The 11,581-nt window shown below is 34.7% G+C and overlaps 2 protein-coding genes, 2 non-coding genes and 1 pseudogene across 5 annotated transcripts; 1 reads left to right on the plus strand and 4 right to left on the minus strand.

The window, feature by feature from the left end:
* Positions 1-2,062: 2,062 nt before the first annotated feature.
* Positions 2,063-3,110, minus strand: LOC149013109 (CASP-like protein 1D1). Its single transcript, XM_089159889.1, has 3 exons — positions 2,756-3,110; positions 2,544-2,679; positions 2,063-2,446 (listed from the first exon to the last, which is right to left on the minus strand). The coding sequence occupies exons 1-3, from the start codon at positions 2,923-2,925 to the stop codon at positions 2,210-2,212; spliced, it is 543 nt and encodes a 180-aa protein (XP_089016015.1). The 5' UTR covers positions 2,926-3,110; the 3' UTR covers positions 2,063-2,209.
* Positions 3,111-4,045: 935 nt separating this feature from the next.
* Positions 4,046-4,701, plus strand: LOC149013110 (serine/threonine-protein kinase BSK1 pseudogene; annotated as a pseudogene).
* Positions 4,702-5,792: 1,091 nt separating this feature from the next.
* LOC149013111 (CASP-like protein 1D1) lies at positions 5,793-8,417 on the minus strand. Of its 2 annotated transcripts, none has more exons than XM_089160266.1 (4): positions 7,270-8,417; positions 6,612-6,912; positions 6,376-6,511; positions 5,793-6,271 (listed from the first exon to the last, which is right to left on the minus strand). In XM_089160266.1, the coding sequence occupies exons 2-4, from the start codon at positions 6,854-6,856 to the stop codon at positions 6,038-6,040; spliced, it is 615 nt and encodes a 204-aa protein (XP_089016392.1). In that variant the 5' UTR covers positions 6,857-6,912; positions 7,270-8,417; the 3' UTR covers positions 5,793-6,037. The 2 variants fall into 2 exon arrangements, with proteins under 2 accessions (XP_089016392.1, XP_089016391.1); XM_089160265.1 differs by having other exon boundaries at positions 5,794-6,271; positions 6,612-7,024.
* On the minus strand, positions 7,978-8,076 carry LOC149013112 (small nucleolar RNA R30/Z108). Its single transcript, XR_016174231.1, has one exon. It is a non-coding gene; the product is annotated as a small nucleolar RNA R30/Z108 (small nucleolar RNA).
* LOC149013113 (small nucleolar RNA Z107/R87) lies at positions 8,176-8,279 on the minus strand. Its single transcript, XR_016174235.1, has one exon. It is a non-coding gene; the product is annotated as a small nucleolar RNA Z107/R87 (small nucleolar RNA).
* Positions 8,418-11,581: the final 3,164 nt, after the last annotated feature.

Genomic DNA, 11,581 nt, shown 5'->3' on the forward strand with positions numbered 1-11,581 from the left:
AGGATAGAAAGACGGAAGAAAATAGCAATGTGGAAGAGGAGAAGCAAGAGGAGGATGCAGAGAGTGAAATTAGTGGTGAAGAAATTGATTGGGATTCAAAATGGGAATCTGAATGTAGAGACATCGAGGAATCTGAATGTGAAAACAAGAAGAAGATTTCAAGTCTCTTCCCTCGTTTTCTGAAATGTTCCAACTCACAAAGTTCCGACTCACCTGAACTAAGTGAGGAAGATAGAATTAGTGGATTGAGGAAAGAGATGGATGATACAATAGAAGAACTCGACAGATCTAAGCTCTATCATGAAATGGTTTGCATGTGGGAAAAGGATTCAGAGTTTCGAAGCAACGTTGCTCGTGTATTGTTAGGGTCGTCATCGTCATCGTCATCTTCACCACCATCTCGATCAACTGATAATAATAATTCAAAGATGTTGATGGTAATATATGCTCTGGGAAGCATTGAAGAAAGCTTTTATTCGAGGTTTCAGCTGGCATTAGCTATTTTATTGAAACGTGATTTTCCTCATTGGATAAGTGATGTCGAAGCATTTGATCCAGTTTTTTCTCCCATTGATGTTAGAGTGATGGAGAGTTTTGAAATCAAAGTTCTTGAAGAGAACGAGGAATGTAGCAGAAGGATTGAAGAGCCGACGTTGTTCTTCATGCCATTTGCCCCGTTTAAGCATACAGGGAATTTATTCAAGGCAAATTGGAGCCCCTCTTGTCTTAATCAAATGATGTTGTTAACAGATTGCTTTAACGATGTGATGAAATATTGGAAATCTGTGGATTCAAAGCCAAGGAAGACTACTATTTTGAAACCTTATCCATTCTGCAAAGAGTATTACGAAGCCAGAGAGAGCATAGACTACATTGAAGCCATTGAAGAGCATAAAGCAGAGTATTCAATAACAAGCGAATCAAAATTCCGAAGTCCACTTGATAACTTCTGTTGCCATTTCTTCCATTTGGATCCGGACATAGACATGGATTCTCTGTTGAAAGGTAATTTAATCTCTCTTCCATTACTCTCTCGCAAACTACATACACTGTCTCTGTCTGCTGATACTTATTTATATGTGTTCTTGTCGTGAAGGTGTTCCTTCTCGTGAGAAGAGATTGAAGATTCTAAAGAGACGAACCAAACACAATTTCAGGCATTTTTGGAGGTAAGTAGTTTTATTAACAAAGAAAAATAACGAAATCTACATATTACAATTTCAGGCATTTCTTTTGTGGTTGATGTTTTAAGGATTTGGATTAAATCGTTTCTTGTTGATTCATGGACATGTTTTACATGATATAATACTCATATACCTGTATTTTTCGTTTCATTAATTATAATGAATTGTTAGGCTTTAATGAATTGGATTGTTCTTTACCAAAAAAAAAATGAATTGGATTGTAAACAGAATGGGATGGGGTGGGCTTTTTAACCTAACCTGACGGACCTACCTAGGTCGAAACAGTTACTTGATTGAGACCCCGATATTAAACCTAAGCGCAAAACAATAAAACATCGATGATTCCATGTTGTTGTCCAAACAGCCAAAATTTTGTTCAACGAAGTGACAGGGCCTCTAATGAATTTTAGATTCATATCCTCCAAACATATAGAGAAGAAATTTTTAAATCCATCTAAATAAATTCATGACATGTTTCAACATGATAAAGTCCAAATTCTTATCCATGTACCAATAATAAATAAAAAATATATTGCATAATTAATGCACACCACTTGCAGCAAACGGTTAAAATCTCAATCCAACTGAGATTTCAATCTCAAACGTCCATTTTCAAAAAATGTGTTTCACACATTTGAGAAACAGACGGTCAAAATCTCAATCTCGACCCTTTGCTTAAGGGCAACACTGAAGTCGAACCCATAAAAAAATTATTGAACAAACAACAAATTCTTACCCAGAATAATTTAACCAATAAAATATATATTCGATGGGTAATTCTATCTATCAAAATTCCTTTTTGTTTGGATTTAATTACTCTTAATTTATTAAGAAAATTACCTTTTTAGCAATTTTTTCCCCCCTTTTTAATCTTTATTCAAAAAGAGAAAACTTATTGCGCACACCTTCAAAGAACATTCTTGCCTTCACAATTACAGTTAGAAATCTCATTCTTATCACTATAAGCTCAACCACATAACTCTTCAAATTTTGGAATTGAAGGTCACATCAGGGAGGGTTCTCGTCTAGCCAGAACCTTTCATTTGAGCAAGACAATAAACTGAGTATGCCGAAAGGATAACAAGTGAGGCAAGGAGAACCGAAGCTAACATAGACACTACAACAGAAACACCAATGTGTCGACAGAACTTGCCATAAACATCACATATCTTGCTCCAACCCGCATGAGAATTTCCCCTCAGCCCTATATATCCCACTGCACCGGCACAGGCGGTGGCTGCAACCACCACCCCAAGCATCAGCTGCCACCACCATTCATACAAATCAATTAGCTACTAGATAGTTTTCACCCAGAAAGAAAAAAAAAAAATTCTTCCAATATGAGGAGATCAAACTCACCACATCTTGCGAAATTAAGACCAAATAGAACTTGAATAGCTTCTTTGAAGAACTAGGCTTTGCAAGTATCCAAGAGGAAGCAATTCCAGTAAGGATACTATACAAGGTAGACAGTGCAAGAGCAACTACAAAGTATCTACACACGAGAAAGAAGACACATCATTAACCATTATAGAATGAAATTAATTAGAGAATGGATTTTGTTAACTCACATGTAGGAAGGAGAGTAAGTGTATTTGGCTGGAATAGGGAGGGAATACACGGGTGTCTGGATAAACTTGTTTTGATTGCTGGTGACCATGACCACCATGGCTGTCAGTGATGCTGCAAACAGTAGAATTCGAAGGCACAGATCCAGGGAGATCAGTTTTTTCGACCACATCTCTGGTTCAAACTTGCCAGACTCGGTTGCCTCTTCTTCTCTTTCTTCTTTTTCCTTGAACGCGCGCCATTAATCTGTTTGGTTAGCTGTTGACGCAGTGCGCTTGTAAACTGACAACTGCTTCTGGGTTTTCAATTTGCATGCACAGATGTGCACCAGAGAATAAGCATAGAGAGACCCAAAGATAAGACGGAAGAACTTTCGCGATAGAATACATTTTTTTCAGATTCTGTTATAGTGGTCAAAGTGTTTCATCCCACGTCATGGTGTAAACTATTTTTTTTTATTTTTTATTAATGATGATTTCATAAATGTAATGAGGGGTTTTAAGGCCAAGTGTCAGACTACTATGTTTTTTTTACATGTCACCCACTGATATTATGTCAAATAGGATTCAATCTCGGTGTTCTAAAACTATGCTGCGAACAGTTTGATTTTGTAATCACCGATCGAGATCAAAATCTCGGTCGAAATTTTGATCTCAATTGTTGGGATACTGCACATTAAATGCACAGTATTCAAGTCTCACCGTCAAATAAAACATTGAAGTCTCACCAATTAAATAGAGAGTAGCCTAATTAGAGCACATCAAACACTAAAAATAAACAAAATTATTTTCAGGGTAATTTTCATCTGGACCCCCTAAGGTTTGGTCTAGGTCACTTTTAGTCCAAAAAAAGTCTTCCTTTGCATATGGCTCCCCTGAGATTTCTAAAAATTACTAATTAAGGACAAATCATAATTTGATGACCAAAATACCCTTATGGTGCAATGGTCAAGATTATATCATATATGCCATTTCGATCTAATGGTTTATATAACGGTTTATATTAAAAAGGAAAATTTTAATTACAATTTTAATCTTTTTATTTTATTTTCAAGGATCTTCAAAATTCAAATTTACAAAAACTTATACCCTTGATTGAAAATCAATAAAATCCCATTCCCAGTACTGAAAGCATGAGAGGGACAATTAGGGTTTTGATCTACAATGAACCAAATTAGATTTTTTTTTTTTTTTCCCTTGTTTGTTCTTCTTCTGCTTCTTAATGATTTCAGAGCTTTCTCAATCAAACTAAAAAGTGAGGTGAGCGTCTGACGAGGGAATAATAGGTAAGTCATGGGTTGCTGTGAATCATCGCTCTTAAAAAGGAAGGCTCGAACAAATAAAGACAAGGTACAACAACATCATAGTCAAATTCCGCCATTGAAGCACCCACCTCAAGCTGGTGATTCGGACCCTACTGTTGTTGGTGTTGGAGTTTTTTCTTTCTCCAGGTTTTCACTTTCCGATCTTAAAGCCGCCCCCAACAACTTCAGCTTGGAGTTTATCGTTGCCAAGAGTGGGGAGAAAGCCCCCAATCTAGTCTACAAGGGTCGTCTTCAAAATCGCCGATGGATAGCTGTCAAGAAATTCACCAAATTCGCCTGGCCCGATCCCAAGCAGTTTGTTGTATTGCATCCCTCTCTCATTAGTCATTTGGGTTTTCTAATTCTCTTCTCTCAATCCCGTCTTGTTTCTTCATTACTCCGTAGGTTTTGAGTGTTTTTCCTCCCATCTTTTACTTGACTCTGATCTTTTTTCTCTTCCTTCCCGGTGGGTTTTAGGAGGAAGCTTGGGGCGTCAGAAAGTTGCGACATCGAAGGCTCGAGAATTTGATCGGTTATTGCTGTGATGGCGATGAGAGGTTACTTGTTGCTGAGTACATGCCTAACGATACCCTTGCTAAACATCTATTTCTGGCTTCCAGGAGAAGGAGCATATCAAAACCCTAATTGTTCTGTAATGGGAATGAGATTTTATTGATTTTCAATCAAAGGTGTAAGTTTGTAAATTTGAATTCTTAAGATCATTGAAAATAAAATAAAAAGATTCAAATTGTAATTAAAATTTTTCTTTTTAATATAAACCGTTAAATCGAAATGGCATATATAATACAATCTTGACCATTGCACCATAAGGGTATTTTGGTCATCAAATTATGATTTGTCTTTAATTAATCATTTTTAAAAACCTCAGGGGAGCCTATGCAAAGAAAGATTTTTTTGGGACTAAAAGTGACCTGGACCAAACCTTAGGGGGTTCAGTTGAAAATTATCCATTTTACCAAAAAAAAAAAATTATCCTAATTTTCAGATAGTCATAGTTGAAAAAGGTATCCATAAGCAAAGGACGAAGAAAAATAAACGTGGCAGCAGGGAAGGAGACACTAGTTTAGTTCGAACCCCTCGGATTTCTGAGTTATTGTAACTCGGAATCTCTTGCTTTCTTCTCGTTTGAAATAAATTTTATTTCATTGAAAAAAACAAAATCTGAAGGACGAAACTCCAAGGGTGTTTTTTTGTTTATGTTTATAAAAAAGTGAATTGTATTATTCACTTAGACCAGAAAGAAAGAAAAAAATTGTATTATTCATTCTCTAGCCAAGAAGGCCTTATCTCTTTTAGCAAAGACAATGTGACCAGCTTCTTGTCCTTGGTTTCGTATGTAACTAAGTTGCCTTAGCTTTTGTCTTTGGATAAAGGTTGGTATACCAAGAAAAAAATAGACTAACATTTTTAAATAAATATTGTTTCAATAGTTTAATTCTTATGAAAATGCTTATTAAATTTGAAAAGTAAAACAAATAAACCTACATCTTATTATGAATGAACAATGCCTCTCATTGAAGAAGTCACAAGTTGAATTCTTCCAATTGATATATTTAAATAATGAAAGTTACTATCAAAGACCATATAAACTACCCCAAATGAACCTCACAAAGAAAGCAACATCTTACCAAAAACCTCCTAAACTTGAAACAATTCAACTTAATATTCACTTTACCAACTTCTTTTTGTGCAAGATCACTTTCGCCTATCTAATAAGTTGTATCTCCATCCCCACATCCATAAATTAATTAATAGATATATTATATATTAAAGGAGAAAGGGGTAATTTCCTATACTAGTAATACATTAACAGATGCAATAATGTCGCATAAATGACCACAAAAACCAAGATTTTCATACTCTTGGAAACACAAAACAGTCATTAGAAGAAGATTATAAAGATGCAGACCCTGTAGGGGTAGCTTTTACATATCCAAGAAAGAGACGGCTCTAGCCTAATTCAAACTCTCAATGCTCTGTTAACAAGGCGGAAAACAGAGCAAACAGAGAGGACGACAAGCACAGCAAGAAGAACAGAAACGAAAAAGGAAATTAGAACTGAAGTCCCAACATAAGTACAGAACTTGGTAAAAACATTGCATATCCAGCTTCCATTAGTATTCCCGTCAAAACCAACAATACTACCAACACCACCAGCTGCACCCGTGGCTGCTGCCATCACCCCAACCATCACCTGCACCACCAATCAATTGATCAACCAGATCAGCTATGAACATCAACCCATTTGGGTGAATCACATAAATCTGTGTTCTCTGTGTGTGATACCTAAGAACTTACCAGGTCAGTGCAAATCAGCACCAAACGGGAATTGAGTAGTCTCTTGAAAGAACAACGCTTCTTAAGGATCCGTATAGTAACAATTGCTGTAACAAAAGTATATGCAACACAAATTGAAAGCGCAACAACAATATATCTGCACACATATACAAAACAGATATGTTTGAGTAGAGTAGAATCCTATAACCATTAATAAGAAAAGAAAATGCCCAAGGTGGGTATGTTATAGGGCTTACAGGAGGGGAGGGAAACCAGTGTATCGGGCTCTGAGGGTGACATCGAAGGAGACCGTGAAGAGGACCTTGACTTGGGTGCTGGTAACCATGACTAGCAGAGCAGTGAGTGAGGAAGCAAACAATAAGATCCTAAGGCACAATTCAGCGATGATCAGTTTGGAAGAACCCACCATCATCATCATCTCACCATCTGGTTCTATCCTACTATACTGATTCACTTTCATCATCTCCCCTTCGACCTCCATTTTTACTCAATGGAGTGGTACACACGCTCAGAACAAAGGAGTGCTGAAACAGAGAACTACAATTTGTAGAGATGAGAAAGAAGTTGGAGGAGACTTGCTTGACCTTGTTGATGACGAAAATTAAGATGTGTATGGAATAAGGATGCTAAGAAGTCATGTCACTGTTTTCTACCCAAAAAAAAAAAAAGTCATGTCTTTTAACCACCCGTAGACTCAAAAATGGCATTAAATGCATCAGCCAATGTTGATTCCATGAACCATTCATAAGGCTATAAGCACGCCAGCTCATTGTAGATATTTATCTTAGTTTAGATTATTCATTTATATATTTAACTATTTACTATTTGTTGTTGACCTGGCGCAGTGGTCTACAGCTACTTGACAAAGAACCAGAAAACATTTTTCATACACACCTGCCCAGGCAAAACCTCAGCAATTCTGCTTCAAATAGATGCATCTCCTGTAAACCCCACAAAAAAATAATAATAATACAAAACGCTTTGATTGTTGCTGTGATAAGTGGAACTGAGTTTTTTTTTTTTTTTTTGGTAAAAGATAGGTGGAACGAGTTTGATTACTCAAAAAAAAAAGATAAATGGAGTCCTAGCACAGCAAGGAATACTCAATGAACTTGGAGAAGAAGCCTTATTGTTCAATTTTAGAACGTCTTATGGAGCAGAGTTAGGTCCAAATTCCTTGTGCTTTATTCTCTTTTGCTTAACCCTAATTCCAAGGACACCCTGACTTTAAGGGTTGTACAGATTCGATCGAAAGAATAAAACCATGAAATAAAACCGATGGTAGTTGAAGAGAGACTTATCAGGAGGGTGTATTCGTCATCAGAATAGAATCATCTTTCTCATCCACAGCTCCAGATTCCAGAACTGTGTAGGAAGGTGTCCTAAGATTAGTTCTGATTTCATCACATGACGTACACCCTGTACCCTTTCATTCTCAAAACCTAAAAAACTACAGATAAGAAAAAAGCTAGACGGAGTGAAGACTCAAGCAAAACGATGCAATCTCCCAGAAGAAAACCCCTCATCGTTCAAAGCGACCGAAATCAAACAAGAATTTCAAGTTCAAGTTTAATGAAATAGGATTTGCAGGGGAAAAACAGATTACTCAGTAGTGGCAAATAGCATTAGGTTCGATTCTGCCAGCATTTGTCCTCAACTTCATTTCAGAAGAGGGAGCTTGTTATCCTCATCGCAATCTCCCCTCTTTGAATTGAAACAAATCCAAGCGAAAAACAATTTCGATGGAAAACCCTAAATTCTAAGCTATAAGGCTGCCTAAAAATAAAAATCATAAGTGAAGATTGCTCAGATCAGCGGGGTTGTCGACACGCAAATTTCTCCAAAGAGGAGAAACCTGCATTCCGGTCTGTTGAGCTTGAATTTTCGCAGTCATCACTGCAATCTTCAACTTTAGCCAATTACGAACAAGCCAATAACAAATGAAAAACTATCACCAAAGTTAACCCTAAAACTTCTACCAAAAAAAAAAAAAATTAAACCCTAAAACTAGTCGTAAAGCTAAAAGGCATCTAGGTTCTGGAACATTTTACAAGCCCCTGCTTATTTATAGGGAAGGGATTAGGGTTCACGAACCAATTCAACGCTGGCTTTAACGTTCCCAAACCGTTGCGAGTCAATCGTGAAGCGGAATCCGGTTCCAATGCTTAACCCCAGTGGCTCCAAAAAAAAAATTGGAAAATTTTATTTGTTGCGGCTGCATGCTGCAGCCAACGGCAATCAGTTGGATTATGCCACATGTACAAGAAACAATCTGACGGTGATAAATCAAATGACAATGATTTTTTATTTTTACATTAAAAGATTTAATATTTATACAAATATAATTGCATTTTCAAATTTTGCAGATTTATGATTCAAAAAATTAACTGTTTGCTTAGCCTCAAATCTATCAAAGTTCATAAAGTTTCGTTGGGTTACTCCACATGAATCCATAAATTTCATCAATTTTATATTTATAGTAGAATCCATATATTTCACCCAATACCTAAGAATGACTTAATTCATGTTTTTAAATAAAAAAAATGAAATTCTTAGATTCATGAATCCAGGTATTTGAAATCTCTGAATTCAGATAACTAATCGCCTAATAGTACCTGTTAAATCTAGAAAAGCAAGTGAAGGCAAATGTAGATATATGATCGTCAGAGCTAACTGATATTTTAAGAACCTTTACTTTGGATTTTGAAGCACCATCTCTACGATCACAATAAAACAAAATAAAAAGTTTATCAAATCAAATCGTTGAGATATTTTGATCTTATAAAGTCAACAACTTGCTATTTCTAATACACTACTGACCTAAATGGTCTCTCAATGAACATTATAAATAACTGCTATGATACAACACAATAAACGAGATAGAGCGATGGAGATACTGAGAAATGTATTGTTAGAGAAATTATAGGCATGGTTTGAAAATAGGAGTTTGGCATTGGGTAAAGCTAGGAATTTCATTTTGTAAATTTATAAAATATTTAAATCTTTTAATATAAAAATAATAAGTCATATTTGTATAATTTAGCATAAGTAGATCATTTCCTGTGCAAGTGGCATAATCCCAATGGGTCGTTGCTGGTTGCATCTACTGCAGTAAATAAAAATTCATATGGGATAACTTTTTATATACACTAAGAGAGGGGCTTTTTTTCTTTTTTCTTTTTTCTTTTTTGGGTAAAATGAAGATATATTACATGTACCACTAATGGCTCTGATTTTGCCTTTACCGCTATCAATTGGTTTTCCTATTCAATTGCATATAGGGATGTGGACATGTTGGATTGGGATTGAATAGTCAATATCATAGCTACATTCTATTATATAAAACAAATTCAAATAATATCTTATCAGTTTTATAGTTGATATTCATATTGTTATTTTTTATGTAATTTCTTTGAAATTGATATGAATATAAATTAAGTAAAGTTTTTACCATCCACTCATATTTTTACCATTTTATTTGTGAATGTTAGGTTTGAAATTTAAGAATTTAGCAACTTTCCTTTTATTATTTTTAGTCGCTAATTTTCTTACATTTTCTCTATTAATTTTTAATCGTTTGTTATTTTAACTACTAGATTTCCACATGCACATGCACAAGTAGCCATATACGAGGATATAGAGATATATCAAACAATTGAGAGGATTAGCATATCTCATATGTATGGCATGATAATTAATTAGTTTTCGATTTATGTATAAAATTACTAATAGATTTCATAATACTCTGTCTACAAAGTTTGAACATTTGATAAAATTTGTCAAAATTAGGTTGGGTCAACTCTCAACCTGATAAATTCATTCCAAGTAATATTCATAGGTGATCGTTAATTAAAATATTGTTGGATGTATATGAAGGCAAATAATATTTTGAACTATATAATGTGAAATAGTTAATACAAATGAACAAATAAACATAATAAAATGTTTAAAAATGTGATGTTTAATAGAAATGTTAATCATGTGAGGTGTTTTAAGAGTATTTCGTTTATTATATATTTTTTTCCCATTAATTTTGAATTACTATGTTCATACATTATCTTGGGGGTATTCTTGAAATTTTCCCCCAAAAAATCATTGGCGAAAACCATAGATAACTCAAAACTATGTCAAATTGGCAATGACCCCCTTTTGTCATTAGAAACATTAATTAGTTAAAGGAAAATGATAAATATACCCTAAGTTGTAGTATTATATATCATATAATATAAAATGGCGAATTGAAGAAAAAGAAATTAAATGAAATTTATGATTCAATTTTTTTTGTGGTCAACATTATAAATTAACAAGAGATTAAGGGTAATATAAGAATTATGAAATGCTAACGACTACCAAAATTTGCAAACGGGAGTTTACCATTTGAAAATTTAAGAAACATTTTGGGATGTTCAAGTTGATATATTATTGAAATGTCTACCCTTTTTGCCATTTGGCAAAGGGTGTCTCTTAAACTTGTTTTTTTTTTATTTTTTATTTTTTTTAGAAATAGACTATACATGATTGATGATAAGAAATAATTATATAAAATTCGCATCGGAATGTTTGTGATTATTATCTATGGTTTTTATTTGTGTTTAGTAATGGTTTAATACAATGATTTTTAATTTTCTATGTTTGATACACTGAAGGTAATTGAAATACTACCAACTTATGAGAATAAAATCTCAAATAAATTTTTATTTATAATTTCATAACAATATGAAGTAAATTAGATTATTTATTTTTAACTGGTTGAATGATTTTTTATATCTTTCGATTACAAAATGTCACATTGTTATGGTTATTATGGTCCAAATTGGAGCAGACCACTTGAACCAAATCAAGGGCTCAAGCTTGGTCTAAGATAGTTCAATTGACACTTCTTAGAGGAGATGTCAGATGAGAAGCCAAGAATCACGCGTCACATTGACACACAGCTGTCATCACGTAACTTTTCAACAGAAGCAGCACTGGCAACATATTTGGCGTATCCTTATCCAGACGTCAAACCCCAACATTTAATGCATTGAGTTCTATTAAATTTGCATGGATAGCCCCGAAGCTTCTCATTCGCCCAAAGCATGTCTCGAGTACTGTGTACCCTTGCTTTGTTTTCCCAACTGAGGAATGGTGTCACATCAAGATCAACTCAACGCTGATATCTTGATTCACCTGTGAGATCACCGGCTGTTGTGGGGATTGCACATAT

This window comes from Hakea prostrata, chromosome 6 (genome assembly GCF_041222555.1).
Source record: "Hakea prostrata isolate BN-2017 chromosome 6, UWA_Hpros_2, whole genome shotgun sequence".
NCBI classification, from domain to species: domain Eukaryota; kingdom Viridiplantae; phylum Streptophyta; class Magnoliopsida; order Proteales; family Proteaceae; genus Hakea; species Hakea prostrata.

What these genes read in the sequence shown, in the direction of transcription:
- LOC149013109 (XM_089159889.1), bottom strand. Translation starts at nt 2,925, where the DNA reads ATGTGGTCGAAAAAACTGATCTCCCTGGATCTGTGCCTTCGAATTCTA. An exon ending in ACTTACTCTCCTTCCTACAT is followed by an intron (nt 2,680 to 2,755) that starts GTGAGTTAACAA and finishes TCTCGTGTGTAG; the next exon opens with ATACTTTGTAGTTGCTCTTG. An exon ending in TCTTAATTTCGCAAGATGTG is followed by an intron (nt 2,447 to 2,543) that starts GTGAGTTTGATC and finishes TGGTGGTGGCAG; the next exon opens with CTGATGCTTGGGGTGGTGGT.
- LOC149013111 (XM_089160266.1), bottom strand. Translation starts at nt 6,856, where the DNA reads ATGGAGGTCGAAGGGGAGATGATGAAAGTGAATCAGTATAGTAGGATA. An exon ending in ACTGGTTTCCCTCCCCTCCT is followed by an intron (nt 6,512 to 6,611) that starts GTAAGCCCTATA and finishes ATATGTGTGCAG; the next exon opens with ATATATTGTTGTTGCGCTTT. An exon ending in TGCTGATTTGCACTGACCTG is followed by an intron (nt 6,272 to 6,375) that starts GTAAGTTCTTAG and finishes TTGGTGGTGCAG; the next exon opens with GTGATGGTTGGGGTGATGGC.